The sequence below is a fragment of the Nelumbo nucifera genome, chromosome 3, assembly GCF_055504915.1.
Source record: "Nelumbo nucifera cultivar China Antique chromosome 3, China Antique-T2T, whole genome shotgun sequence".
Classification (NCBI taxonomy): Eukaryota; Viridiplantae; Streptophyta; class Magnoliopsida; order Proteales; family Nelumbonaceae; genus Nelumbo; species Nelumbo nucifera.
The window spans coordinates 22117380-22143892 of NC_142651.1; the positions used below are offsets into that span (position 1 = coordinate 22117380).

Sequence of the window (26513 nt, forward strand, 5' to 3'; positions counted from 1 at the left end):
CAGAATACAATAAAAAAAACACTTAGGACGAAGGACAAACAAACAACCAGGAAATTAAAAAAGAAAATCCACCTTCAAACTCTAATTAAAACACATTACTCTATCAAGTCTAGTGGCTCTCTCTCTCTCTCTCTCTGATCAAAGCTTAGATAGGATAGTTAATGGAGATAGACTCCTCAGAAATAAGAAAATATGAAAGACAATACAAAGAGGAGCATCAGATTTGGAAGTCTATATGTATTGTTGACCATTTAATGCACATTAGTCTATTAATTAGTCTCACACAACGAGCCAACAAGTGCAAATTGCAAAATCTCTCATTGACTCGTTGTTCCATCATTGAGATCGGCACCAATTAGGAAGATCATTTACTACAAAAATGATTGATTGATTACCCTAGTTATCTTTTCTATTCTTTTTCCATATCGGAGGTCCATTAAGTTTTGCACAAAAATAACAAAATGCAAACACCAAATAGGCCGTTCTTTATTCACAAGGAAATATGTGAGAAAGGGAAGTTTGTATTAAATTTCATAACTCGTAAGATGCCTCATTTCCTGCATAGTTGAAATGTTTCCATCTCTACATGCGGCTCATCTCAATTCGTCCTACTTGTTATTCATGAGTTTAAGCGGGGTTTTCACCATCGAAAACTCACTCGCAGAAGACACAGCCTAGGTTCTGCAAGTGCAAACGCATAATGCACATCCATCGCCTTAAAACAGATTGGCTTACCTAATGCAACCAAGGTTATTCATACCACCATAATAGTCAATAGAACATGATTACATGAATGAAACTACCTCTTCAAATTTAGCACCAACATTATGTCACTTGACAGAACAAACATTGAAAGCCGAATCCAAATTCTTTAGTTCAATAACTAAAGCAGAACCTATAAATATAATCATTTAGATGTCCCAAAAGCCCAAATACCACTGGGTTCTAAGATTCTTTTACGTTCGTGAAGAACTTTTTTTGCTACAACAATCTGAACCACATCTGTAACAAAGACAAGCTGCAAATTCAACGCCCCATCCACATAGCAAACCCAGTTTGTCCACCATTTGCCTTTGGTCAAGATTAATTCATCACTGTTGCCCCTCGCCTGATTCCCGTTTAGGGGCTTCTTTGATCTCATCCCCACCCTCCTCCTGCAAGCAATCCAAACAAAACAAAATAAGCAAATCGAGACACAGGAATTGCATTAGGATTCTACCTTGTGCCTCTCATATTTGAGCTATACGGAGAGAGGATTATGTCAAACAGATCATAAATCTGATTAAGGACCTAAGGACCTTTTCCTAAACCTGCAGCTAGGTCAGTTCCACTCCAATTATCTCAAAGTGGTGTTGGTTATTTAAAATTTTTCCAAGCTACAGCACAAAAGAAAGGCTTGTTTGGCCATGGCTTGCCGGTTGCTAGCAAACCAACCCCCTGCCCCTAGGCCCCTACTCCAGCAAAAGAAATCTGGAAGGAAATGCTAAAAAGTAAAAAAGAATCTACAAGTGTGCAGGGCAAGGTTCAAAATATCGAAACACCCTGATAGGGGGGATGGGTGTATTGGTACTTTGAACCTAACACTAACCTTTTTTTTAGTTTTTTTTTTCAAAATTCGGGAGAGGGGTGGGAATATTAATGTTTAACATTCAAAACATATGTTTCATAAAAAATCCTTAAAAGCAATGTATTGGCCGATACTTGCAAAATTTTGATCCTTGTGCAGGGTGTGTGTGTGTGTGTGTGGAGAGAGAGAGAGAGAGACCGTAATATCAGAGGTCCACAGTGTCAGGTTGTCTCGGAGGAGTTGCATGATCAATGTGCTATCCTTGTACGATTCCTCACCCAAAGTGTCAAGCTCAGAAATGGCCTCATCAAAAGCCTGCCAGGCAGAAATAACACTTGTAAGAACAAAATAGATATGCAAGAATCTACCCTTTAAACCAATAGGATATGTTCATCGTTTTGGGTTGAAACATTAATATGATCATAAGCACAATATTGGTAACTAGAGTGAAAGTAGTGGCACAGAAGTAACAAGTGATGGAAGCCTAGTAAAATCCAAATATCCAACTAGTTGCTTCACAATCTCGTGGGTTCAAGTTGTACCAAAAAATATGTACAAAATAACAGATTAAATGATTGAAGGAATATCTAACAATGGACACCGGGAAGAAAATAAAGCAACCATTCTCCAATTGCATGTACATATTAAAACTGAGGACAAAGCAGAGCATTATCTTTAAATTAATATGGATTTGAAGGATTTTACTTGTCTAGGTCCACATGAAGGCACATCTAAATTGAGAACAGGATGGAATAGACTCCAACCTTTAGATCTTGAAGCATATACAATCGAGTATAGAAAAGAAACACATTGTCCAGGCATTGCCTTTGTGCATCATCCCTGTGCTCTTTTTTCATGGCATACACCTTATCTAAAGTTTATCTATTGTTTTATCAATTATTTCACAAAAGGAGCAATACTTCTATAAAGAGTGGCAAACTGCTCCCAGAATGTAGAGTTTGCTTCTCAGTAAATTATATCAACCAGCAGACCAATGCAAGGGACTCTTTAATACATGATTCACAAATAAGTTTTTCTTTTTTTCTGTAAAACTAGGATACTACTGGAGCTGATAGGATTTGGAACAAGGTTGGCTGAGGGTCTCTCAGGTCTGAATCCCTGCCACATCTGTAAAGCTTACTGTAACTGGCAAGTCAGAGTTAAACAAGATAACTCAGCCATGTTACGGCACTTCCCTGACAAACTAAGCTCCAGTATGTTGTGCACTTAGTACAAGAATTTGTTGTACTACTATCAAAACCACATCAATTCCCAAAACTGTAGAGTCTCCAGGCATCTTTTTGTTAAATTGATCTCAAAAGCATATCATGCATGGAGCTCAATCAAAAGTTTTCAACTCCCAATTCATCTCCTTCAGTGGTTTCAAAGTTTCCAATTCATCCCATTCAGTGGTTTCAAAGTTCCAAACCCCATTGCTCTAAGAGAAAAAAAAAGAACGAACCTCTGAAGGAGAACTACAGGTGGACACTTCTACAGAAGAACTACAGGTGGACACTTCTCATGTACAGATGGCCCCATTTCAAACCAATGAAACCATCAAGATTCAATTGTATAGACCCTGAAAGGAAGCTGGGGAACACTGAGAGTGGTCAGTTTCAAAAGAGACGGGGCTGATCTCAGCAATAAAATTATCTCCCACAGTACTATCTGCTAAACAACCTTTGAATAAGTTCACGACAATCACTCAAGGAGCCACCTAATATGATCGATCCAATGATCTAGGCAGAATGAGCCTGTCATCTGTAAAGTACAACCATTAGCAATTATTATTTCATTAATAATTGCTATAAGGGCTTCTTGGCAAGGGAAGGTCATTCGATCCTTTTCATTTTCTTGTTTCTTTATGATTAGAGAGAAAGCAATATTATACTAATGAGTATAAGATGGGCCAAATTAAAGCCCTCCAAAAGTATAATTATGCACAAGCTATACATCAGACGCCACTGGATCAACAATTATACCACACCAATCATTAGAAAAAATAAAAACTCCAAGAAAATAGGCAATCAAAAGAATACTTTATTCTCATAAGTGATGACCAAAAAGATACTAGCCCCTAAATTTTCTCAAAAACCTTGAAGACCTAACTGAATACACCATAAAGAATAAGCTAATATGCTGTTACAATGTTGCCAAATACTCCAACAGCAAATGCTGCAAGGTTCCACAAAGTTTATCCCCCTCCTATAGTTTTTTTATTGGTATCCCCTCCTATTGAGTTTAACCAAACAAGTCTGAGAAATTAAGCCAAGTTGCTTAGAATGATCCACTGGATTCTGAAAAGATTAAAAAAATGCCACCAAATTTGCAGGAAGCACTAATAGTTTATCATGAGGTGGGAGGCATGACCTGTTATTTGGAATGGAAACACAAGTATAGAATGCCTCTCTGAGTCTATGTCTACCCATAAGATGATCAATGGTGAGGCTTTTATTGACTACATTCATCACATAAAGAATAAGACCTTGGATAGGATATGTAGTCACCATACCCAATTCAAATATATCAACTTCCCAACCACTCAAAGAAAATATCAAGACTTCATGAAACAGACATGTTTTATTGATCTTCACTACAGCCATTAGCATCCACATCCCAAATTCTTCTATCATCTTTCCCCACAGAGGTCTTATTTTTCTTGGACAATTAATCAACCAGCAAGTCCACTTACAGCAGTCATTCACATGGTGTCAAAGAAAATGACTCAACATCACCTCTTTAACCACCAAGTCAGAGCATTTGATACCAATGCTCTCCGTGCTGTATAAGGGTATAACCGTATAAGACTGAAAGTTAGAGGCTTATCCCCATACCAAGTGTCTTCCTAAAAGGGCTTCAAGTTAAACTAAGATGCTTAATAAGGAGAAAGATGCACAATGAGAGAGCATAGAAGTCATGCTGTATTAATTATTAGACAATGTTAAACGACCAAGAACTAGGAAGCAAGTAATGGCACAGAGAACCTAAAAATGGCACAAAGGTCCTCATATGCTGTAAAACAAGAAAATCAAATGAATTTCTTCTCAACCATGTGTGAGAAAATAAAAACAGGAAAAGAACACTTTGAATGTATTGAGTTTAAGGGTAAAAGGAAAGGCATCTAAAACAACAAACCTGCTTTGCAAGACTGCAAGCACGATCTGGTGAGTTCAGGATTTCATAATAGAACACCGAAAAGTTGAGTGCAAGCCCAAGCCTTATTGGGTGAGTGGGAGCCAATTCGGCGAGAGCAATGTCCTACATGAAAAGAAATTAGAGAAGAATTTAAGAACTAGGAAAATAGACGGACAAACAAATGTAAAAGGTAGGGGTGACACCCACCTGAGCAGACTTGTAAGCCAACAATGTGCTCTCAGCAGCTTCCTTCCTCTCAGCGCCAGTCTTAAATTCAGCCAAGTACCTGTGGTAATCACCTTTCATCTTAAGGTAGAACACCTTCGATTCTGCTGCTGATGATGAAGGGATGAGGTGTGACTCAAGAAGATGTAGGATGCCATCGCAGATCTTGCTGAGCTCAGATTCAATCTTCCCCCTGTATTCTTTGATAGCTGCCACATGATCTTCATTTCCCCTACTCTCTTCCTTCTGCTCAATGGAGGAGATAATCCGCCAAGAAGCCCTCCTGGCTCCAATGACATTCTTGTAAGCCACAGAGAGAAGGTTCCGTTCCTCAACAGTCAACTCTTCAACATCCACTGTCTTGGCAACATTCTCCATGAACTCCACCATTTCCTCATATCGTTCTGCCTGCTCGGCCAATTTGGCCATGTAGACATTTTCCTCCCGAGATGATTCTGCTGGAGACATCTCTGTTATGTTAAATTAATTCCTGGTTCTGCAAATCAAATACCAATAGCCCCAATATCAAAACAAGATCAGACATTATCACACAGATTAAAAAATGCCCGGAGTTTCCAAAACAGCATTTATCACTCCTCGAGATAACTAGAAAGTTATTCCTTCATTCCAATATTAGCTAAGATCCATAAAAAATGTTAGTTAAGCGTACGACAAAATAATCACAAGTTTTCTCTTTTGAGATGAATCAATGTGATTTAAGGATAATCTCATGGGATTGTAGCAGAAAGCGAGAATGTCTTACATTACATGCACTATAAAAATCAGATTCAGGAGTACGAAATAAGAAAGTAAAATAATCAAAGCAAGGCCATAGCATTTGACATCAGCAACTGTATTAGTCTCATCAGATCTCAAAAGGCACTTAATAGAAATCCTAGGATCATCGCCGACACGGGAATAGAAATCAAAGAAAAACGACTGATAAGATTCATTCATCCATTCATTCACTCGAAAGCAGATAAAAAGAGAAAAATCAATAGAAAAACTGAAGCAAAAATGAGAGATCTAACCCTAATTAGATCGGAAATTGACGAACAAAAGGAGATTAACAGGCTTGAGAGAGCGCGAGCTACCTGAAACCTCTTGAGAATTTGAAGAAGAAAAGAAATAAAATGAACAGGCTTTCTATTCCCCGCTCTTTCTCCTCTCTCTCTCCTCTGTAAAAGAAGACAAACAGAAGAAAAACAACGCAAAGGGGAGGGGCGATGAGGTGCCACGCCCTTAAAATGCTCGCCCACATCCAGTCAATGGCCCAGTTGCAGTCACACACGTGGTCGACCACAGTAGCTTCGGTCGAATCTTCGACTCGAAAACTGCCACGTCCGCACGGCGTCGACGACCATCATACTTAGCTGTCGATCTCCGGTGAGGGCTATTAATTTTCAATGCAATGACTATTATATCCTGGAGTTTGTCTTTTATTAACGAGTAAAAGATAAGGATCGCCACCTGCACGCTGCACGGCACGGGCCTCCGCCTTCCACTAATTTAGGTTATTTTGGTAATTGAAGCCTATTTAATTGCCTACCAAAAGGGTAGCAACCCTGTACTTAGCGTAGTGATACTTAGCCCCCGCCCCCCCCCCCCCCCCCCCCCAACCAAAAAAAAACTTTGTTTTGCCACCCTGTCGTCAGAATTCCGTCAGTTAACTGCACAAACATTTTTGAAATCCCAAAATACCCTTTATGTTATTTTGTGGGACTATTTTGCCCTTTTAACTTAATTACTCATGTTTTATGATTACCCTTTATGACCCCGCGTTCACATCAGCACTTGCTGCACCCCACAGCACATCCCAATCATGTATTAGTAACATCTTTTGATGATAAATATGGAAAATGTTATCAATAAGGTTTAAAATTGGATCAAACATGGAATTGTTTTGGGTCTGATTATTAGGTCAAACAGTTTGACCGTTTAATTGCTCCAATAAAAATTAAAAAATAAAAAACAAAAAACCATTGTTCAAGTTAATGTTTTGACCACTGGGGGTAAATAATTTATTGATCAAATCAATAATTTTTAATAAAAAGCGGTTTTAGAGTGAAACGGAAATCAATTATTAATTTTTCCACTCTAACTATTCAATCCAGTCCGATTTTAAAAATACTGGTTCTCAATGCGCGCTGAAATGTACATGTTAGCGCGCTGATGTGATCTCTATGATTCTTTCAATGGGTTATAGGTGTTGCAAAAGAAACTTTGAGGGACTAAATGTCATACACCTCTATGTATACGGTGGTTGGCTGTAATTTAACCAAAAAGAAAGCCTGCTTAATTTTTTTACCATAATACCCTTGGTTTCAGAAGGAATTTGCCTTGACGCATGGTCCCATCTTTTTGGTTTCAGCATTTAATGGACTTCTATAATTTCTGTGGAATTTGAAATCCTGCGTGTCAAACTCAATTCTCAACCCAAAAACTACTTGGGAAGAAATGAAAGCAGATCCCGAAGATGGCGCCAGCATTATCTTCCAAGACTTTTTCTGTTTCTTTACCTCTCTCCAGGCATAATATTTTTTTTTAGTATTTAATGCAGGCTAATGTAAGGGGTCGTTTGATAATTTGTGGAGAGTTCTTTTCTTCTATAAAATGGAAAAGATGGGAAAAAAAGGGCTCCTATGTTAAGTGTAACATTCACATTAGTTAAAAATAGCTTCAGATTGGCCAAAAAGGAACTTTTCTTTTTCTGATAGAAGTGCTTTTGTACTTTTTCTTTTGTTTTTGTGAGGTCTTTGTGCTGTTCAACCCCAAAAAAAGGGCTTATCTGGAGACCCTTTGTCCACTAATATCGTTTTGAAAAGAAATAATAATAAAAAACTATAACTGGACCATTTAAATTCTGTTTGTCTCCCAAACAAACAAAAAACCGTTTTTTCTTCAATTCATATTTCCTATTGAGACTAGTTGGAGAGCACATGGCATGCATGTTGCTAATAAAACAAAAACATATTTCATTTACTATCAAGTACCAACCTATTCCTATTTAAAAAATATATTAGTGCAAAACGAAGTTCTTTCTTTGCCCAATATGTTTAAGGGATAACTGTACTTATCCCTATGTTTAATTCCAAATTAAAAAAAAACCTTCAAAATTTGGCAATCAACCTACCTTAAAATTATTTATTTTGAACATCCAAATACAGACATTATGCTTTAAAAAATCTCATCATATAATTTTCTTTTTCCCTGTTGTTGAGTAATAATGCTGGAGATCATAAATGTTCTTTAATTTCCTATATTTAGATTTGCTAAAGCCCAATAAGAAATAAAGTTGTGTTTGGATAGTCTGAATAGATTTCCATTTGAATCTTATTCCCACCTCAACTCCTTAGAATTGAAATGATTACCCCTTGGAGTGGCAATGGAGCATGTTATGGGCAGGGATCACTTTTCCCATCTCCGATCCCGACTTTGAAATAAATCCTCGTCTATGACCTTGGTTTCTGTTGGGGATAAAACTTATCCTTCATTTCCGAATCCCGAAAAAATGAATTCGCCATAGAGACCCGGATCTCCAATTTTTTTTTAATTAACAGTATTTTTTAAAAAACAAATGCATTTAAAATATAAATAATACTTTAAATATATTTTGATATATATATATATATAATATAAATAATATCATATATTTAATATGAATAATATATATATATATATTTATTTATTTATAGTCATAATTGGATCAGGGCAGGGACTTCACTCCCATCCCCAACCCGATGGTTGAAGGGAAAATTACCATCCCTAATTGCCCCACCAAATCTCTTGTATTAACTTATAGGTTGGGGTAAGGCTAAGGGAGAACATTGAGGAAACATGAAAAAGGAGGTTCTTATTGTATTAAAATAAAGAGGGAAAAGAGGAATAAATAAAAGATAAATCCAGCAAGGAAGTTGTTCGTACCAGAAGCTGATACTTATTTGGGTGGAGCCACGGTAGCTAGTCATGTTCCTCATGGTTTAGGTGGCCCTTCTATTCAATTGCAAACAAGATAAGCTTTTGCATATTAAAAGGGATGGATAGTAAAATATGACTAATATTGTAAACGAAAGTCTAAAATAAAAAGTTAGCCTTCTCTTGCATTGAAAAAAAAACCATTACCCAATATTGGTCCCAACTATCTGGGGTCTTGAAAGGGTAGAATGGATGGGATCCTAATTTGGCATTTTTTTGTATTAAGACTGAGTTTGGAAGGAATATAAATGCAAATATGTAGAGTGCAAAACCTTATATTTTGTATGTATTTATGCTGTACATATTTGCATTTATACTGCTTCTAAACTGAACCAAAGTGATCACTCTAAGACTCAAACTTGCGTTCTCACACTTGACAGCCCGATGTTGTACCAATACACCAAGTAACGGCCCCTTCTTACACGAAAGTGAAAGCAAACGGGACTTAAAATAAAAGAAAAAGTGATGGAACAATGCATTTAGATATGACATGTGTATGTGGATTGTGGAGGATCAAAACTTTGGATAGGTTGGACTAACTCCAACCCGTGTCTTACTCAAGGAATTAAATAGTAGGTTCATGAATCATGACTTCAATCAACAAGATAGCAACATAGATACTTCAGCACAATTTGGATTGGGTAGTCATTTTTTAACCTCTAGGAGAAGTTATTTTTCTTTCTTTCTCTTATTTTGTGGGGGCATTGTCTATAGTCATTGTCAAGGCAACTAACCTTTCAATATCGTATTGTTAAGGCAGTGATTGGAGCGTTCATTAGTTTCTTATGTGAGGAACTGAGGATCACTCTCTACTCTCTAGTACTCTCTTCACTTGGTCACTACCCTATTATTTGATGACCCTTTAATTAAGATGATAACTCAGCATCACTCCCAAAACAAAGCTGAATCTGCAGGCACTCTATGGACACCGCGTTGTCCCCATCCTTAACTTCCTACCAACATTGACCAACCCACTAACTTCAGGAAGAACCTGAAAGAAAAAAAGTAAGTCGTAGCCTTTTGGCAATTACAGAGCAGTTTGGCAGAGCCGTGACTTTAGGGATTGTTTGGAAAGTATACAAGGATTATTTGTTGTAGGCTTAATGGCTGAAAAGTCCAACTTCGACCACATGATGGTGCCCAAAGAGATTACTGAGTGGGTATTTCTTTTCTTGGTCCTTGCTTGACATTATTGATGATTGCAACCTTAAACATAAACAGATATCGGTTTAAACACAAAAACGTGGGGTGAGTACGGGGAGTTGGTCTGGTAATAAGCTAACAGAGATGTCTGCAATGAAGTTCTCTTTAAATTTTATTCATGACTCCCCATTTTCAATGAATCCATGGCGCTCTAACTTGTGTGGCAGTGGTTCCCACCGGCATTCCATTATCTTGGTTGCAGGTTACAAGGCATTTATACCTTGAGTTTTTTATTGAGTTCTTTTTATTATTTTAATCCATAGCTTTGGCTTTATCAATTTTAGGTACTCGAGAGGAGTAAAAATAAGAAGATAAAAGGACCGACAGGAGGGCATCAAAAGGCCTTTTAACTATAACATATTGATATTTTAAGGGCAAAGCTATTTTCTTCTGTCTGAAGCCTGCACCAAAGGTTGGTTCCACAGATCCAGGCAGCCCATGCTACCTAGGAGTCTTAGGTCCTCTTTGGGTCAGCCATGGTTAATGCATTGATCAGAAAATGTACACCGGCTCCATCTTGTGAACGAGAGACTATGTTTCTTGAATTTTCTGTTAACTCCTTCCAGCGTAGGGTAGGTCTATTGGGTTCAACTGGCCACGTGGACAGAGAATGAGCCCGGGAACATGTGAACCCAACAAGCATCCATATAAGCTCCCAGTACATGTAAAATGTGGTAAAAACTTCTAAACCACAAAACCAACCTCTTACTAGAACCAGTGACGAGATTCTTGAATCTGGAGACTCATTCCTTTAGAGTATGTTTGGAATCGTGGCCATTTTTTAAAAAACGGTGCCACGTCGGATTCACATAGGCATTTCAACAAACACCCATGTATCTCATTGTTTGATTCAGCCAATTATTAAAAAATCGGACATGCCTTGAAAATTTGGCATTTTATACATCAGTGAACCATTTCCCCCAACGGTTGACTGATGTGTATCCTATGTGATGCTTACTTGTCAGCATATATATGAAAAACTGTGCTGAAAATCACCTTATCAAACAGCATAGTATTGTTCACTGCCTACATGGCAGAAGCGTTTTTTTTTTTTGTGAAAAACCAGTCTTGAAAGCATGAACATTTCAGCGGTGGCACGCGTGATGCTCATAAGAATACTATGATTAGATAGGTATATGAATTATGAGCGATGAATGACTTCTTTTTTTCTTAGAAAGGATTAGAAACAATAGAGACAAGGAAAAGTATATGAGCAATGAGCATCTCCCCTCTAGCCCTCCTTTCTCTAGAAGCAAGAGTTCTTCTTTAACTGAGAATTTTCACATTAGACTCACCAATTGGTCAAGGGTTATTGTTAGAAAGAAAGTCAAGTCAAGATAATTTAAGCATCTAATCTAACTACCAAAAAGTATAAAATGAAATGCAAACTAATCATACAGTAGTGAATGAGTTTTACCTCCAAGGTATTATTATTAATCAATAAGAATTCAACCGACATATTAGCTAGCAATAGACACCAGACAGTCCTTGGTACAAACTTAAATGGGCCAGCTGCATATATATTCCAGATTAGCTGTTGCCTGTTCATATTGGACCCACCTGTAAAATGGTAATTAAGGCAACACATGCAATCCTCCCCATATCACAGAAATGAACCCACTGGAATCCAAATGTTTCTGGGCCTTTTTATTTTTTTTTACCCAAAAGTGAAAGGCAGTAGGTCCCAGCCAACCCAGGTCTGGGCTCTGGAGAGATGTTGACGGGTTGCAACTTGCAAGACCTAACCACCGGCATTTTGACACCCAATGGACGCTCTTAGAGTCTAACCCACATTTTCACACTTGTCGGCCCAAGATTGTAAAATCATCGTACCAAGCCAATGCCACCCCCCCACCCAATTCTCTTTTCATGATTTGGGTGTTTTACAGCCGGGTTTGGCATGCAGTTATAGCATTCAAAAGCTCTACTATTTTGTTTGAACTGTGCAAGAGTGTAAATAGAGTCGCATAAATAAACAAAAGCATCATTAAATTGTCACAAACTCAAAATATTAGAAAACACATGTTTATATAGAACAAATGAGAAGGTTGATCAAGACAGACAAACAGTTTTGGTTAACCTCAACCATTTGGAGATGGGTACGTTGTTAATCCAGATTGTTCCCCCTGTCTGTTCTGGCCTAATTTCCAAAACAATGCTTGGACCATTCAGATTAAGACACAAATTTCAGATATATTTGACATAGGAGATATAACTCCCACTACCAGGTCCTTTGTATTTGCCATTTTACGATTCCTGTTTCTTCCAGCCTACAGATAGAAAGTGTTATGTAATGAACTCAGTGGTAGAACAATACATTTTACTTCAGAAGTGAACTTGCCTTGAATGCGCATGGAATATAAGCTCCAATACAACATTTCAGTATCAACTTCATGAATTTGACTCCATCAACAATTGCAGGTGATAAAGGGACAGTGTTCAAAGCTTGTCAGTGAACATCAAAGTGCATGTGAGAGGTTAAGATCGGCATCCAAAGTAGCAGATTTTTCATGGCCATTTGTTGAGCTGCACAAGTCAACAGAGGAAAATAAATAAACTAGACGTGTAAATGCCATGTAATGGAAACTCGTAAAAATAGGAAAACCAAAAAGACCATCACAAATAAGTTGATAACTTTTGAATGTCAAGGTTTTTAGACAAATAACATTGTTGGTAACTGAGAATAGTGCACTCGAGGATAGGATATGGCCTGGATGTGCACTGCAGAGTAGCCTCATAATAGCATTCCAACAGAATGGGCTCATAGAAAGAGCATTGCAGGATCAGTCAAGAAACAGTAAATTATGTGATACAAAATATATTAACATAGAAAAAAGATGAATGGGAGTAGGAATGGAGTAAATGAACCTAACGACAAATCAAGTGGACAAACCATGCTACTGGAAACATGGGAAACCAGAGCCATGGTTAGAGGGGATAAATCAAGCAGGTTATGTCTTTCTTTAGGGAAATCAGCCACAATAGGAGGGGATTCTCTTGAACCTCAAGTGTGGTGTTTCAGAAGCCACCCAAGGTGGTTTTTAATTAGCATATTGGATCCCATTAATTAGAGAGACTAGACCTTTGGTATGACAGTAAGCATCTCATTCAGATGAATCCCAACAGGGGGGGATCTCCCAAGCTACATCTTTTGAGCCTTTTTTTTATTATGTTTGCCCTTCTTATTGTATTGCATGGCTATTTACCTTATCATGGCCTAAGATTTTCAGTTCCAATGCACACCCTAGATCATGAATTTTATTCAAGTTGATCAGAACTTATCTGAAATTGCATATCTAGATTTGACAATTCAATTTTTGTGGGTTAGATTTGACAACTGGATGCTCTTAAGCATTATCCATAGCTCTCCGATTTATCTGCTTACAACAGCAGAAACAAAAGGCATTAGATAACAGGTAAGGATAAAGAAGCTAAAAATCCAGTAGAAGGCATTCTAATGTACCAAAGAAGCCAGTTGAGGGAAAGATCTGGATAAGGATCTGGAGCCTCATAGAGGTTCTGTAGATATTAAGAAAAGCATTTTCTCCAAACTTTGCTCTCTTTAAGATTGTTCACTTTGTCTTGATAACCCTTAAGTAAAGAATCAAACAAACTTTTCATCTGCAGAAGTTTTCTTAAAACCTTCCAATATCAAGATAATAAATTTTACAGGTTAGACTTCCAAATTCACCACGATAAAATGCTAGTAGATGCCAAGAATGCAAAGCTTCCAAGAATAATATCAATTTCTTGGTGGCTGATGTAAATTCCAACACACATACCAACACTTTACCAAGGCAATGAAGGTAAACTTACATTGTTCAATGCTAAAATTTAAATCCAAATGCTAAAAGCATACCTCGAGTACTCTCTGCAAGTTTCTGCTTGTTTCTCAGGCTGTTTTCCTGATTTTCGGCTACCATAAGTCCTTTCTCATCCAACAAACTTCTTTCGTCAAAAATCTCTAGATACCAAACAAGGACAGTTAAGCACTTCAAGTAGATATTCCTTTTCAATGGGGATAAAATCATGGAACACTGTCATTTTTAGAATACAGTTTTGCATTATGATGCCTATATCAGATCACCTATTGCAATATAGTAAAGAATACAGTGACAAGTTCACAAAAATATGATAAAACATCAAAAACTTTGCCTTATAACAAGTACAAGCACAAACTATGCATGAGATTGACTTTAAATGAGGTCGCTTTTGCTATCACTCCAAGCACATATATGACCATCCCCACCATCTGATAAATGTTGCCAAAACACACTACTTCTGATGTTAAATGGAACATAGAGCTAATATAGAGCCCTCCAATTATCTGTTCAAATCATCTCCACTGAAGTGGATGGAAAGAAAAACATAGACTTTTCAGGTCTCAAAATTATTTGCACTCACTCAGCTGTCATAAGACCAAACTACCTGGTAGTGCTGATGAGAGTACGAATAAGATCAAGCAAAGTATGGAAATTAAATAGTACAAAAAAATGACATTTTCAAGAGTGGGCTTCAGGGAAGATATATTGTTGAAGGCCTTAAAAATTGAATGTGCTCATTAAAAAGGGCATCCAATTGCAGTAGATAATACTTCACTGAAAGTTTAGGTAGGAGCAAAGATGCCAAAATAATTATGTTCACATGGTAGGGAAAATGGGATTCCATCAATAAAAAACAAGGAAACTTCGTAGAACTTCCCAACAATTGCTCTAGTAAATTGTGTTTAAACCTATAAACTTACCACCATCACATCCTTCTCCAACATCATTACTTCCAACTAAAATAAAATGATCAGATAGTTATGTTCGAGTGATTGCCGAGCAGGCCCAAGGTGCCACATGGTGGATTCTATGGTCGTCTTCTTCGGGCCATGTCAGCATCAACCACGTAATGGAAAAGCACGACCAGGAAGGAGTGTCCCACACAGATAAGGAAGCGGACTCCGTCGGGGAAGAGGGAACCCCCCGAAGACCTCAGTGGACAACCTCATCCCGACAACCCCGGAAGCCCAATCCGACTAGAACACGGTTATTCAACTATAAATAGGTATTCCCCGCTCGAGGTAAGGGACTTTTTAGAACCCTCAACTGACTTAGCACCTTTTCACATCATCTCCCCAGCTCGGAACTAGCATTCTTCCAATCTGCTCGTCCCATCCGACCTCATCATCTTGCACTAACTTGAGCATCGGAGTGCTTACCCAGGGAACAACTCCTCGGGCCTCTGACTCTTCCTGTGATTGCAGATCTCGGTGTACGACTTCGTCCTTCCACCTCGGCCTCGCCTACTTGGCAGGATTATGTGATTGCAGCATCAATTCAAAACACCTCAGATTAGATAGCATCATATTGGCGTCATCTGTGGAAAACGTACAAAAAGCCATTTCCCAAACCTCTCTCACCGTACACCAAAAGCGACCATGCCTAAGAACACATCTGACCGCTCTGGAGCCCGTTCCTCGTCTCGAGGATCCCATTCACTCTACAACTCTCCGCCTCGAGAGCCCCAACATCAGACAGTGGTCAACCCTGTGCAATTCCATGCCATTCAGCAGAAGGTCAATCATATCCTCGCCATGATGGAGACGTTGGGGCAATCTGCGCAGGCCCCCAGCCCGACCTTGTGCACACGACGCTCGTAGTAGATCCCATCACTTCGACGTCAAAGTTCTGGCGAGAGAACGGCTCAGCCAACGTTTACAGCAGCCGCCGATCTCAATAGCCGGATCCAGCTCAATCCGAGACCGACACGCAGTCTCGAAAGGAAAGAAGTTTATGAACACAACACCAGCCGACCATGATGCCGAGATCCAAGATCTACGAGAAAGGTTGGCCGAACAGAAATGCAACCAATCATATTGCAGTGTAGCTCCTCCAATGGCTCGACCAGCAGAACCACACCATGATCCACACCTTGCGAAGGAGCCTGTCTTCATGCAGGAGGTCGTGGACGAGCTCCCCCCAACCGAATGGAGGCCACCTCAATTCGAGAAGTACGATGGGACCTCGGACCCCAACGATCACTTCGAGAGGTTCAAGTTAATAATGATGTTGCATGACTCGTCTGAAGGTCTCATGTACAAGGCCTTCATTGCAACCCTACATGGAGTCGTCAAAACCTGGTACACTTCGCTCCCGCCACGATCCATAGCCTCCTAGGAGCAACTGGAGACATAGTTCCTAGCATAGTTCACTACCAGTCAGAGGCACTAGAAGACCTCAGCCAACCTCATGGAAGTACGCCAGAAGAGTGAAGAGACCCTACGGGAGTATTTGGCGAGATTCAGCGTTGAAGTCCTCCAGGTTCGTGCCCTAGACCAGTTGGTGGTCGTTGCCGCCATTATGCACGGCTTGCGCTCGTCAATGTTTAGCTTCTCATTGTAGAAGAATCCTCTGCCCAACTTGACCACGCTCATGAAGCATGCACAAAAATACATGAACGTTGAGGAGGCCTAGGAGTTGCACAAGAGCGAAGAGGACCAGCATGACCGCAAGGGGAAAGACCACGACAAACGAGCAGATCGGGACAACAAAAGAAAAGACCACCGCCCCGACTACAAACCAAGGACTCAGCCCCCGATGTACCATAATTTCACTCCACTAAACGTGTCGCAGACCAAGATACTGATGCATATCCACGACCGCAACTTTGTCAGGTGGCCCGAGAAGATGAAGTTCCAGAGCAACAAGAGGAACAAAGACAAGCACTGCGACTTCCACCGAGATCACAACCACAAGACCGAGAGTTGCCGCGACCTGTGCCATCACCTAGAGGACCTAGTCCAGCGTGGGTACCTTGGCGGGTTTGTCGACATCAAGGAGCACAAGCAAAAAGAAGAACCACGCCACGCCGACGCACCTCTAGCCCAAGCTCCACCCGCCGGGGTCATTGCCGTCATCTCAGGCGGGATGGCCTCCGAAGGGAAAACCAACTTGGCCTACAAGGCCTATGCCGGGTTGCATCAGGTCGAGAACAAGGAACCAAAGTGACCGATGCAGGACACCCCCATCACCTTCACCGGCGACGACCGGTGATGGACTTCATCATCGTCCATGTCCTATCACCCTACAACGCCATCATCGGTCGACCGATGTTGAACGCATTGCGAGCCTTCTCCAATTATAATCAAATCCAAATATATCCGGACGACTAGGAGAAGACTGCCTTCATCACAGACCGAGGACTATCTATAAGGTGATGCCCTTCAATCTGAAGAACGTCAACGCCACTTACTAGAGGCTGGTGAACCACATATTCAAGGAACATCTCGGCCGAAATGTGGAAGCCTACATGGAAGACATGCTGGTGAAGAGCAAGAAAGCGGAGCAACACCTAGCCGACCTAAAGGAGGTCTTCGACATCCTTAGGAAATACCAGATGAAGTTAAACCGGATGAAGTGTGCCTTCAGCGGTTGCTCCAGCAAGTTTCTAGGTTTCATGGTCACGTAGAGGGGAATTGAAGCAAACCCGGAGAACATTCAGGCCATCCTGGACGTGCAGTCCACGCAGACGTACAAAGAAGTGCAACGCTACACTGGACGGATTGTCGCATTGAGCATATTCATGTCGAAGTCCATGGACCATTGTCTGCCCTTCTTCAAGGCCCTGAAAAAGGTGAAAGACTTCCAATGGACCGAGGGGTGGGAACGGTCCTTCCAGGAGTTGAAGCGCTACCTGAGCTCGTCACCTCTACTCACGAAGCCGAACCCAGGAGACCAGTTCCTGCTCTACCTATCTGCCAGCGACGAAGTGGTTAGTTCGGTTTTAGTAAAGGAGCAAGGCCAAACCCAAAGGCCGATCTACTACACCAGCAAGGTCCTCACAAGCGCCGAGACGCGGTATGCAAACCTCGAAAAGGTCACCCTGGCCCTCGTCACTTCGACGAGGAAGCTCAGGCCGTATCTCAAGGCACATAGCATCTGAGTGCCCACTGACCAGCCACTTAAATAGGTGTTGCACAGGCCAGAGACACCAAGCGCTTGATCAAGTGGACCGTGGAGATAAGCGAATTTGACATCGACTACGCACCTCAGCCCGCCATCAAAGCTCAGGCCCAAGCCAACTTCTTGGCCGAGTGCACATTCTCAGCTTAGAACCCGGCCAAGGTCCCACTATTCTAGACCTTCCATGTGGACGAATCATCCAATCGACAATGAAGCAACGCCAACTTCATCCTCCTCAGCCAGACGACACCATCCTCGAGCATGCCCTGAGGTTCGAGTTCAAGGCATCGAAACAACGAAATGGAATACTAGGCCCTAATAACTAGGCTTTAGCTCGCACTAGACGTCAGAGTAAGGCACGCTGAGGCCTTTAGCAACTCCTAACTAGTGGTCAACCAAGTCACTGGTCAGTTTGAGGCATGAGAGCCCACCATGGAAACTTATTTGCAGAAAGTGCAAGAGCTCACCGGACAGCTGGAGCACTTCGCCATACAGCAAATCCCTGGAGTCGAGAACGCTCAAGTCGGTGCCTTGTCAAAGCTTGCCAACTTGTCGCGTACCAACCTCAACACCATGGTCATGATGGACACCTTGGTGCAACCCAACATCTTGGAAGCAACTCTAGCGGTCCTCCCCGCCCCAGCAAGAATCGTCGTGGATGGACCCGATCATACAATACATCTAGAACAACACCCTTCCTGAGGACCAAATCGAAGCGAAAAGGCTCACGCATAAGTCGGCCCAGTACTGCCTCATCTAGGGCCAACTCTACCGTTGGTCACATACTCTCCCATACCTGAGGTGTCTCCTCCCAACCGAAGCCGACTGCATCCTCAAGGAGATACACGAGGGTATCTGAGGAGACAACCCGACGCACGAAAATTGGCATACAAGGCACTCTGGCAGGGCTACTTCTGGCCCACCATGAAATAAGATCCAACTCAGCTTGTTCGAAGGTGCAACCACTATCAAAGGCACTCGAACTTGCACCATCAGCTAGCAACACTCCTCACGCCTATCTTGAGTTCGTGGCCCTTCGCCTAGTGGGGGATGGATATCCTCAGAGCATTCCCCACCGCATTCAGACAAATGAAGTACCTCATCGTCGTAGTAAGCTATTTCACAAGGTGGGTTGAGGCCGAACCCCTGGCGAACTCTAACGGTCGAGGACCTTAGAACACAACACCACACACACAAACCCCACTAGACCCAAATGGCAGGGCACATTGGGACCACACAACGAACAACAACTGGCCCTACTCGGCAGTTGGTCAAGCCGTACTACTCGCGGGGTTCACCACCTCGGGGGTCACAACGCTGTCATTCAGGGCAGGCTGCTCAATTGGCAGCGCCTCGGCATCAAAAGGACCGTATTGCTCCACGGCCGTGGCTATCTCAGGATGCTCACACATGTCCCTCCTCTGGCATCAAGCAAAACCGGTCTACCAGGAGTCCGTAGCATAATTGTCAAGGGCAACCTAGAACTCCTCGAACTCCATATACTTGGTGGTCGCCTCCTCCTCAGCACATAGAAGCTTCGCCTCCACCTTCTCAAACGCCTTTTGTGCCTTGTCACGACCCTCCTTGAGCTCACGCACGCCGCTCTTCGACCACCGTAGCTCATTGTCCTTGGCTTCCATTGCCTGTTTCAGCTCGGCCATCTCCAATTGACGAAGGCGCACATCCTGTCGACCAACATCATCACCATGAAGACAGCCTACAAAATGTGAAGTCAATAAGCACGACAAAGCAAACTAGAGAATAGAAAGGGCAGTGCAGTTGCCTTACCGCAATAGACTCTCGAATGGCCGTGCTCTCCAGCACCCCGCTCGTTCTGTCACAGTTTCCCTACGGATCCTGGGCAACAAAGTGCCCCTAGCCAATTGCTCGGGCACGCCTTTAGTTTCTAGGGTGTCCTCTGGCCAGACACTCCAGCTCAGCTTGTACACTTTGGCCCCCTCTTCCGCAAAACCTAAAGAGGGCAGGACCTCAAGACCTCCTTGGGCCATGGGCCACAGTCGAACATGCTGCGGCGAAGACCCGTTAGAGCCAACATCAACCATGTCACCCTCCACAGGTCTCAACCTCTTATGTGGTTGAGGAATCATAACTTCGGAGCGGCACTGCTGTTGAGCCACCCCTGTTTGGGTCGCCGCCCTCCTCTGAGCAGCAGCCTGCATGCGCCTCATCTTCCTTGTCAACGACCACCATATTTGCCAAAGAAAGAACGACAATCAATCAAAGCCGAAGAAAGGAAGCATAAAAAACACACAAAGCAAGGACAAACCAACCGGGGGCTTCATCAGCCCAGCATGGATCAACATCGCAGATGAGGTGTATTCTTGTACATCTACCCTCACTATCCACCTAATGGCCGCCAGCTCCTCCCTAGACAACTTGGCCTCGATCACTAAGGAGGGGGCTCCCACAAGCACCTTATTGTTCTACCAAGGCGAGAAATAATAGTAGCCCTGCTAATGCTTCTTCAGGTGTAGAAAGTACGTGGCCGCCCTCTTCGGGCTATGTTAGCATTAACCGTGTAATAGAAGAGCATGACCAGGAAGGAGTGTCCCACATGAACAAGGAAGCAGACTCCACTGGGGAAGAGGGAACCCCCCGAAGACCTCGACAGACAACCCCGGAGGCCCTATCCGACTAGAACATGGATATTCAACTATAAATAGGTATTTCCCGCTCGAGGTAAGGGACTTTTTAAAACCCTCAACTGACTTAACACCTTTTCACATCATATCCCCGGCTCGGAACTAGCATTCTTCCAATCCGCTCATCCCGGCCAACCTCATCATCTTGCACTAAATTGAATGTCGGAGTGCTTACTCGGGAGCAACTCCTCAGCTTCTGACTCTTCCAGTGATTGCAAATCTCGATGTACAGCTTCATACTTCCACCTCAGCCTCGTCCAGTTGACAAGATTATCCGATTGAGGCCTCGATTCGAAACACAGATCAGACAGCACCAAGTATTCAAGATACTCCATGGCTTATCTCTAATGGTAAATAGGTTTTAATTCACCGGCTTCCGTCCAAACAGCCCTAAAAAGTAAATAGTTTTTTCCTTCACTAGATTCCGTCCATCATTGCTTCCAACTTATGGAGCTCCACTGAACATACTATCTCAGTGAAATCATTCTACACAAGGATCAATGAAAGCATCCTAATAGTACTAACCATGTTTAACTGTATTTAGTTGTATCCAAATTCGATCAACTTATGCTTTTTCCTTCCAAGGTAGACAACAAATCTGCAGTTTTTCTGAATCTTAAACAATCAAAGATTTGCTAGAAATTAAAGAGCGACGGAACCAGGCATGAAAGAATATAAGAAACAATAAATTATAAAGAAAATGCGGAATGGCGTTACCTCTCTAAAAATTCGAGACGACTGTGATAGGAGAAGGGGGGGGGAGCTCCCTTTCTTCCTGTTGGATCCTCCATGGATGAACATTTATTAGCAATGATTCTCCTCCGTCTGTTCTCGAGCTATTCAACCGCAATATATTGGTTTATAGAGTTTCACTTAACACTTCACAGTTCAAAGCTGTTCGTTTTGGCCGGAACGTTGTCCACGGTTGGTGGACAGTGGACAGTGGACACAAGAGAAGGTGTGGGACCCACACTAATTGCCTTTTAATTTTACACGAACGGTGGATTTGAGATAGAAAACTTGGTCCCACAACCTGAGCACCGTTCGCACAGATTAAGAGGAATCATTTGGTTGCGGGTGTTATATTGTTTCGCTTCGATTTAAACCGGGATAGTCGTGAGCCGATGAGAAAAGATTGGCAAGTTCGATTTTCTTTTCTTTTTTGGTGCCAGCTTCCTCGTGGATCCAAACAGCCCCGACTGTAAACCATGGCGTTTATATATTAATACTTGATAGCGAGAAAGGTGAAGTGGGTTTTGGGTTGTCACTTGTCGATGGGATACGTCCAGGAAGCCAGAGAAAATCATGTCAAGAAGAAGGTAGAAGAAGGCAAGCTCCATTTTTCTCTTTGTTTTCTTTGGTATCTTCCCTCGAAATCACCTTCTTTTAATCCTGTACATGCGTTTCAGAGGTAAACGCTAAGACTAGTTCCTTCCATAGCACAATTGATACCACACGGTAGGAGCAGAGCAAGAGTCGATGGTCATTACTTCATTTTTGTTTCTTATTTATGAGCATTTGGTTGTAATGTATTCTTTTTAGCACAAAATTTTATGATTATCTGATGTTCTAATAAACAGAGTGCTAAAGATTGCACCTTGATACAAAGTATAAGGATATGCCTTTGCCACTGCATTCAGCTGAAGATTAGAAAAAATAATTAAGACTAGAGAGGATGAGAAAAGTGAGAAAAGAAAATAGTACTGGTAGTCATTGGCTCATTGCTCTGCTGAATTATATGCTTCAATGTGATTTCCCCTGTGTGATGTGATGTCTAGCACAGATTATTTACAAGGAGGTTTGGACGAGTCTAATATAAATGATTTAATAGAACTGCTCTATGTTAGTGGTTCAGAACATCAAATGGTATCCATTTTTAGTGAGCTATGACTCCAAAATCATGACAATTGCTTAATCTTGATATCCAATTGATGAACTTACTTTGAAGTATATTGGTATTAATTTGGTGGTGACTTGAAATCAAGAAATTTATTCTGAATTCACAATCTTTTTAGTCACTCTGATCTTTAGCTATAGCTGTCCAAGAGTGGCCTACCAACAAAACGGATCAACGAAACCAAACCTCATTATCTGTAAAAACGCCTATTTGAGTGGTTATCTAGTCAAACATGCAGTAACTTATACTATTCTGGATTTCTAAGATATAAACTTTTGACTACTTTAAAACGTTTATCAAAGTTAAAAATGTCTTAGACATGGTTTGCAACATGCAACCTTTTTTGGATCAGTAACAACAATGAAAAAGAGTTTATTGATGATGAGTAAAAGAGAAAATCTCCATCATCCAATTAAACAAAATAAAACGAGAGGCACAAACGAGAGGCACCCCAAAACAACTCCGCCCTCCCAACCTCTCTCCAGCCAAGACGTCCACAAGAACAACGATTCAAGTATTTTAGTGGTTTGACAACATGCAACATTGTACGTTTTCTCAAAATAGCACATAATTTTTAGATACATTTTCATTAGACATGTGGATATTTCACCTTTATTTCATAAAATAACTGAATACTTAGAAGCTTTTTGGGGAAATGGATGACATTTGTAAAAACGAGTATTATCTTTAGTTTCAGGATATGTTAACTACACAATGATTCTAGATTCAAGATGTACAACAAACAAGAGAATATCAAAAGAGATCAGCTTCCATCAGGGCAAACCTGTGCCCACACTATTCTAACAGCCTTTTCCAACCTTGCATTGGGAATATCTGTCCATAAAATAAAGCACATAAGTACGGAGATAATCTCAATATAAGGCAGTAAAGGCTGCTTGAATGGGCTTTGTCCTGACTGAAGCCGAACTCATATCAAAATACTAAATTAAGCACCATCATGCTGGATACAAATCAGTACCATTTATATTTCATTATATTCAATCACAGAATGTTTGTATACAGATTTTTTTTATGAGTAATATTTGTATACAGATATGGTAACCTACAATAATACAACCAACAAGTCCAAACAGAAATTTTGCTTCACTTCGTCATATGGAAAATTTGCACTTCCTATTTCACTTTTAACCATCAGTGTAAACAGTATATGTGAGTTCTCAAAACCAAAATTGGAAAAGAAAATAGCTAAACAAATAGATGATTGTGATTCTGGGCCAAAGACATTTTAACAGGAGCAACATATCTCCTAAGTAGAGCAGTAGGGGTTGTGGATTAGTAAACGGTGTCTCATTTTTAGATTTCTAATGATGCGTTAATGGTGTCTCATTTTTTCATCAGGGTTCCTTTACTTGTAAAAAAATTCTGGGTACAAGTGTTAATTTGTTACTTGGCATTTACTCTTTTTGTCAATGATTCATTTCTTTTGATATCTTTTATCCATGCATTATTTGATGAGTTCTTATTAATTGAACTTTCCAGCTTTACGTAGCAAAATGAAGCAGAAGGCACTTAAAGAATGTGATTATTACACTTCAAAGTATGCTGAATGTGCATCAGGAAGAACGATATCAATAATATGGCAGTGTCGGAAACAGGCAAAAGAGTTAAATGAGTGTCTCCATCAGTAGTAAGCTCAGTTACTAACATGCCACAAGTTGCTTCCATTTGATGGACTTGAATTCCCTTTTCAATGTAATATTGTAATCATTATTTGTTCTGGCATATGTTGGTATTGATTGTGAACCAAGTATTAATCCTTTTTCAACTAGAGGCCATTGAAACCACTATTTTAAAAAGCATGTGAAGTGTGTGACTGGAGGTGCACCTCCAAGCGAGGCACTCAAAAAAAAAAAAACACCTTGAGGCGTATGCTGGAGGTGTGTATGCATCAAACACCTTTTGCATGAAGTGTACACCTTTTGTATGCCTCATCCACAACTCAAGAAAGAAAAAAAAAGGAGAAAAACAACAACAAGAAAGAAAACTACTCCTCTACTCCTCTGAAGGAGGCCTATGCCTCCTTGTGCTCAGGAGGCTTACACCTCTTGCATTTGGAACCATGCCTCACACCTCCAGGTAGTGGCATACCTTGTATCACACCACTGCATTTTAAAGCATTGACTGAAACTATCAATTTTTCCAGTATATGAAGTGTCCATTGGTTCAAGGGATTCAGCAACAACCAAACTTCTCTCATTTTCACACTTAAAACAGCATTATAAAACTTGAAACTGTTATCATCCAATTGTACCATCTTCATCATGATTTTTCTAATGATCACAAGTGTAACTTATTATTTACTCTTCACTCTGCTATGATTGTCCGTTATTAGGATGATCAACCCTATAAGTGTGCCCTTTTACTTGGGACACCGACATTCAATAGGATTTGGGACATTTCACATACTTATTTCGTTAGGAGGCCATGAATAAGTCACTTATTCCTATTTATGATTTTGGACTAGTAAAATTTCTGCATTCACACACTACAGAGTCACAGACACAACATTTTGAAATGGTTCTGATCAACACTAGTTACTGTGAAAACAAGAACAGTAATGTTGATTAGGTCTTTCAAAAAGTCCAAAGAAGCTTTGATGATATGAGTTTTCTTTTTTCTTTTATTTTTGGCATTTCAAGGAGAGGGAGCTACACGATTCTGGGAGTAATAGCTCATCCCCAAAAATCATTAAATACTATTTTTCTTAATATTTACCAATCTGATCATCAAGTCAATGTCTTCTTGTGTCTAAAAGGTCCACTCATTCATGTCCTTCACTATGAATTATGAGATGGCTATTTTAATTCCATTCTCCCTAGCAATAATCTGTGTGTCAATAGTTAATGCCCTAATGCACTAAGGAATTTGGTGAAGTCTTATATGCTATTGTCTCCTTCAAGAAAAAAAAAAAAAAAAATCTATCCATCTTTTCATGTCACTTTCTGGTCGTTTAACTATCAAAGACTGCCCCCCTGAAGTGACTCTGGGATCACTTACAAGATCAAAAGAAATTGTATTTCTGAAAAATAAAGAGGAGGATAAATTAATAAATAAAAGTGGAAGAGGGAACATGGATCCATGATTGAGATTGACTACATGGACCTTTGCCTGTTCCATGTATGTTCTATCATGTGTTTTCTTGATAGTTTTCTTTTGATTTGTATTTGTTTTGTATGATATTCATAATTTGTTCTGTTGCTGTGGATATTGCCCATTATCTTTCTGCGCACTTTATTTCAATCAATGATCTCAGGGGCTTTTGTTGCTGTGGATATTGTCCATTAACTGTAGACTGTAGTTTTTTATGTTTGTCTGCCAACAAAGCATTTTAATAGAAAAAGATGTCATTTGAGAAAACCAAAATGCAGGAGTAGCCCTAAACCCATTATAAAAATACTTGGGAATAAATCTAAATGATACAAGAATATGGGTGATTTTGATCATGCATTTTCTCATTTTTCTTGGCAGCACCAATGACTCTGTACTGGAACAAATGAAGAAAGAGTACATGCTTCAACAGGAAGGCAAGGGATCTTCTGAAGTTGAGCACATTTTCTAGCATCAAAGGAACTAAATAAGAGTTTTTCTAAAAAGTGCAAATGTTGAGGACATTTTTATGTACAGTTGAATGAAGACAGAATGTCTACAATCACATTTTGGTTTTTTGGCCCCCTTAATGCTTCTATTCATATTCCTCTGCTCACATGCTTTTTAACAGGTATTATATTCTTTTTCTGTGTTGATGTCAAAACCATGGGACAAAGAGTAAACATATCTCTTATTTGGATTTTGAAGAAAAATTTGAACCTCCCGTTTGCTCCTGATGGGGAAATGTTCCTTTTCAGTGTGGATATCAAAACCAGCCACCATCCATATTATTA

At 40.6% G+C, this 26513-nt stretch overlaps 2 protein-coding genes and 1 long non-coding RNA gene across 6 annotated transcripts; 1 reads left to right on the forward strand and 2 right to left on the reverse strand.

The window, feature by feature from the left end:
• Positions 1-726: 726 nt before the first annotated feature.
• Positions 727-6180, reverse strand: LOC104601539 (14-3-3-like protein). Of its 2 annotated transcripts, none has more exons than XM_010264910.3 (5): positions 6022-6180; positions 4910-5423; positions 4703-4825; positions 1766-1882; positions 727-1154 (listed from the first exon to the last, which is right to left on the reverse strand). In XM_010264910.3, the coding sequence occupies exons 2-5, from the start codon at positions 5393-5395 to the stop codon at positions 1092-1094; spliced, it is 789 nt and encodes a 262-aa protein (XP_010263212.1). In that variant the 5' UTR covers positions 5396-5423; positions 6022-6180; the 3' UTR covers positions 727-1091. The 2 variants fall into 2 exon arrangements, with proteins under 2 accessions (XP_010263212.1, XP_010263205.1); XM_010264903.3 differs by having other exon boundaries at positions 5959-6141.
• Positions 6181-12054: 5874 nt separating this feature from the next.
• Positions 12055-21651, reverse strand: LOC104601550 (uncharacterized). 2 transcript variants are annotated; one of them, XR_016084545.1, is made up of 4 exons: positions 21432-21651; positions 13965-14069; positions 12447-12631; positions 12055-12375 (listed from the first exon to the last, which is right to left on the reverse strand). It is a non-coding gene; the product is annotated as an uncharacterized LOC104601550 (long non-coding RNA). The 2 variants fall into 2 exon arrangements; XR_735906.3 differs by having other exon boundaries at positions 12055-12631; positions 21432-21650.
• A 189-nt stretch (positions 21652-21840) lies between these two features.
• On the forward strand, positions 21841-26333 carry LOC104601556 (uncharacterized). Of its 2 annotated transcripts, none has more exons than XM_010264932.3 (3): positions 21841-22043; positions 24112-24259; positions 26101-26333. In XM_010264932.3, exons 1-3 carry the CDS (start codon positions 21989-21991, stop codon positions 26189-26191), a joined length of 294 nt encoding a protein of 97 aa, XP_010263234.1. In that variant the 5' UTR covers positions 21841-21988; the 3' UTR covers positions 26192-26333. The 2 variants fall into 2 exon arrangements, with proteins under 2 accessions (XP_010263234.1, XP_088758153.1); XM_088902027.1 differs by having other exon boundaries at positions 21948-22125.
• The last annotated feature ends 180 nt before the right edge of the window (positions 26334-26513 follow it).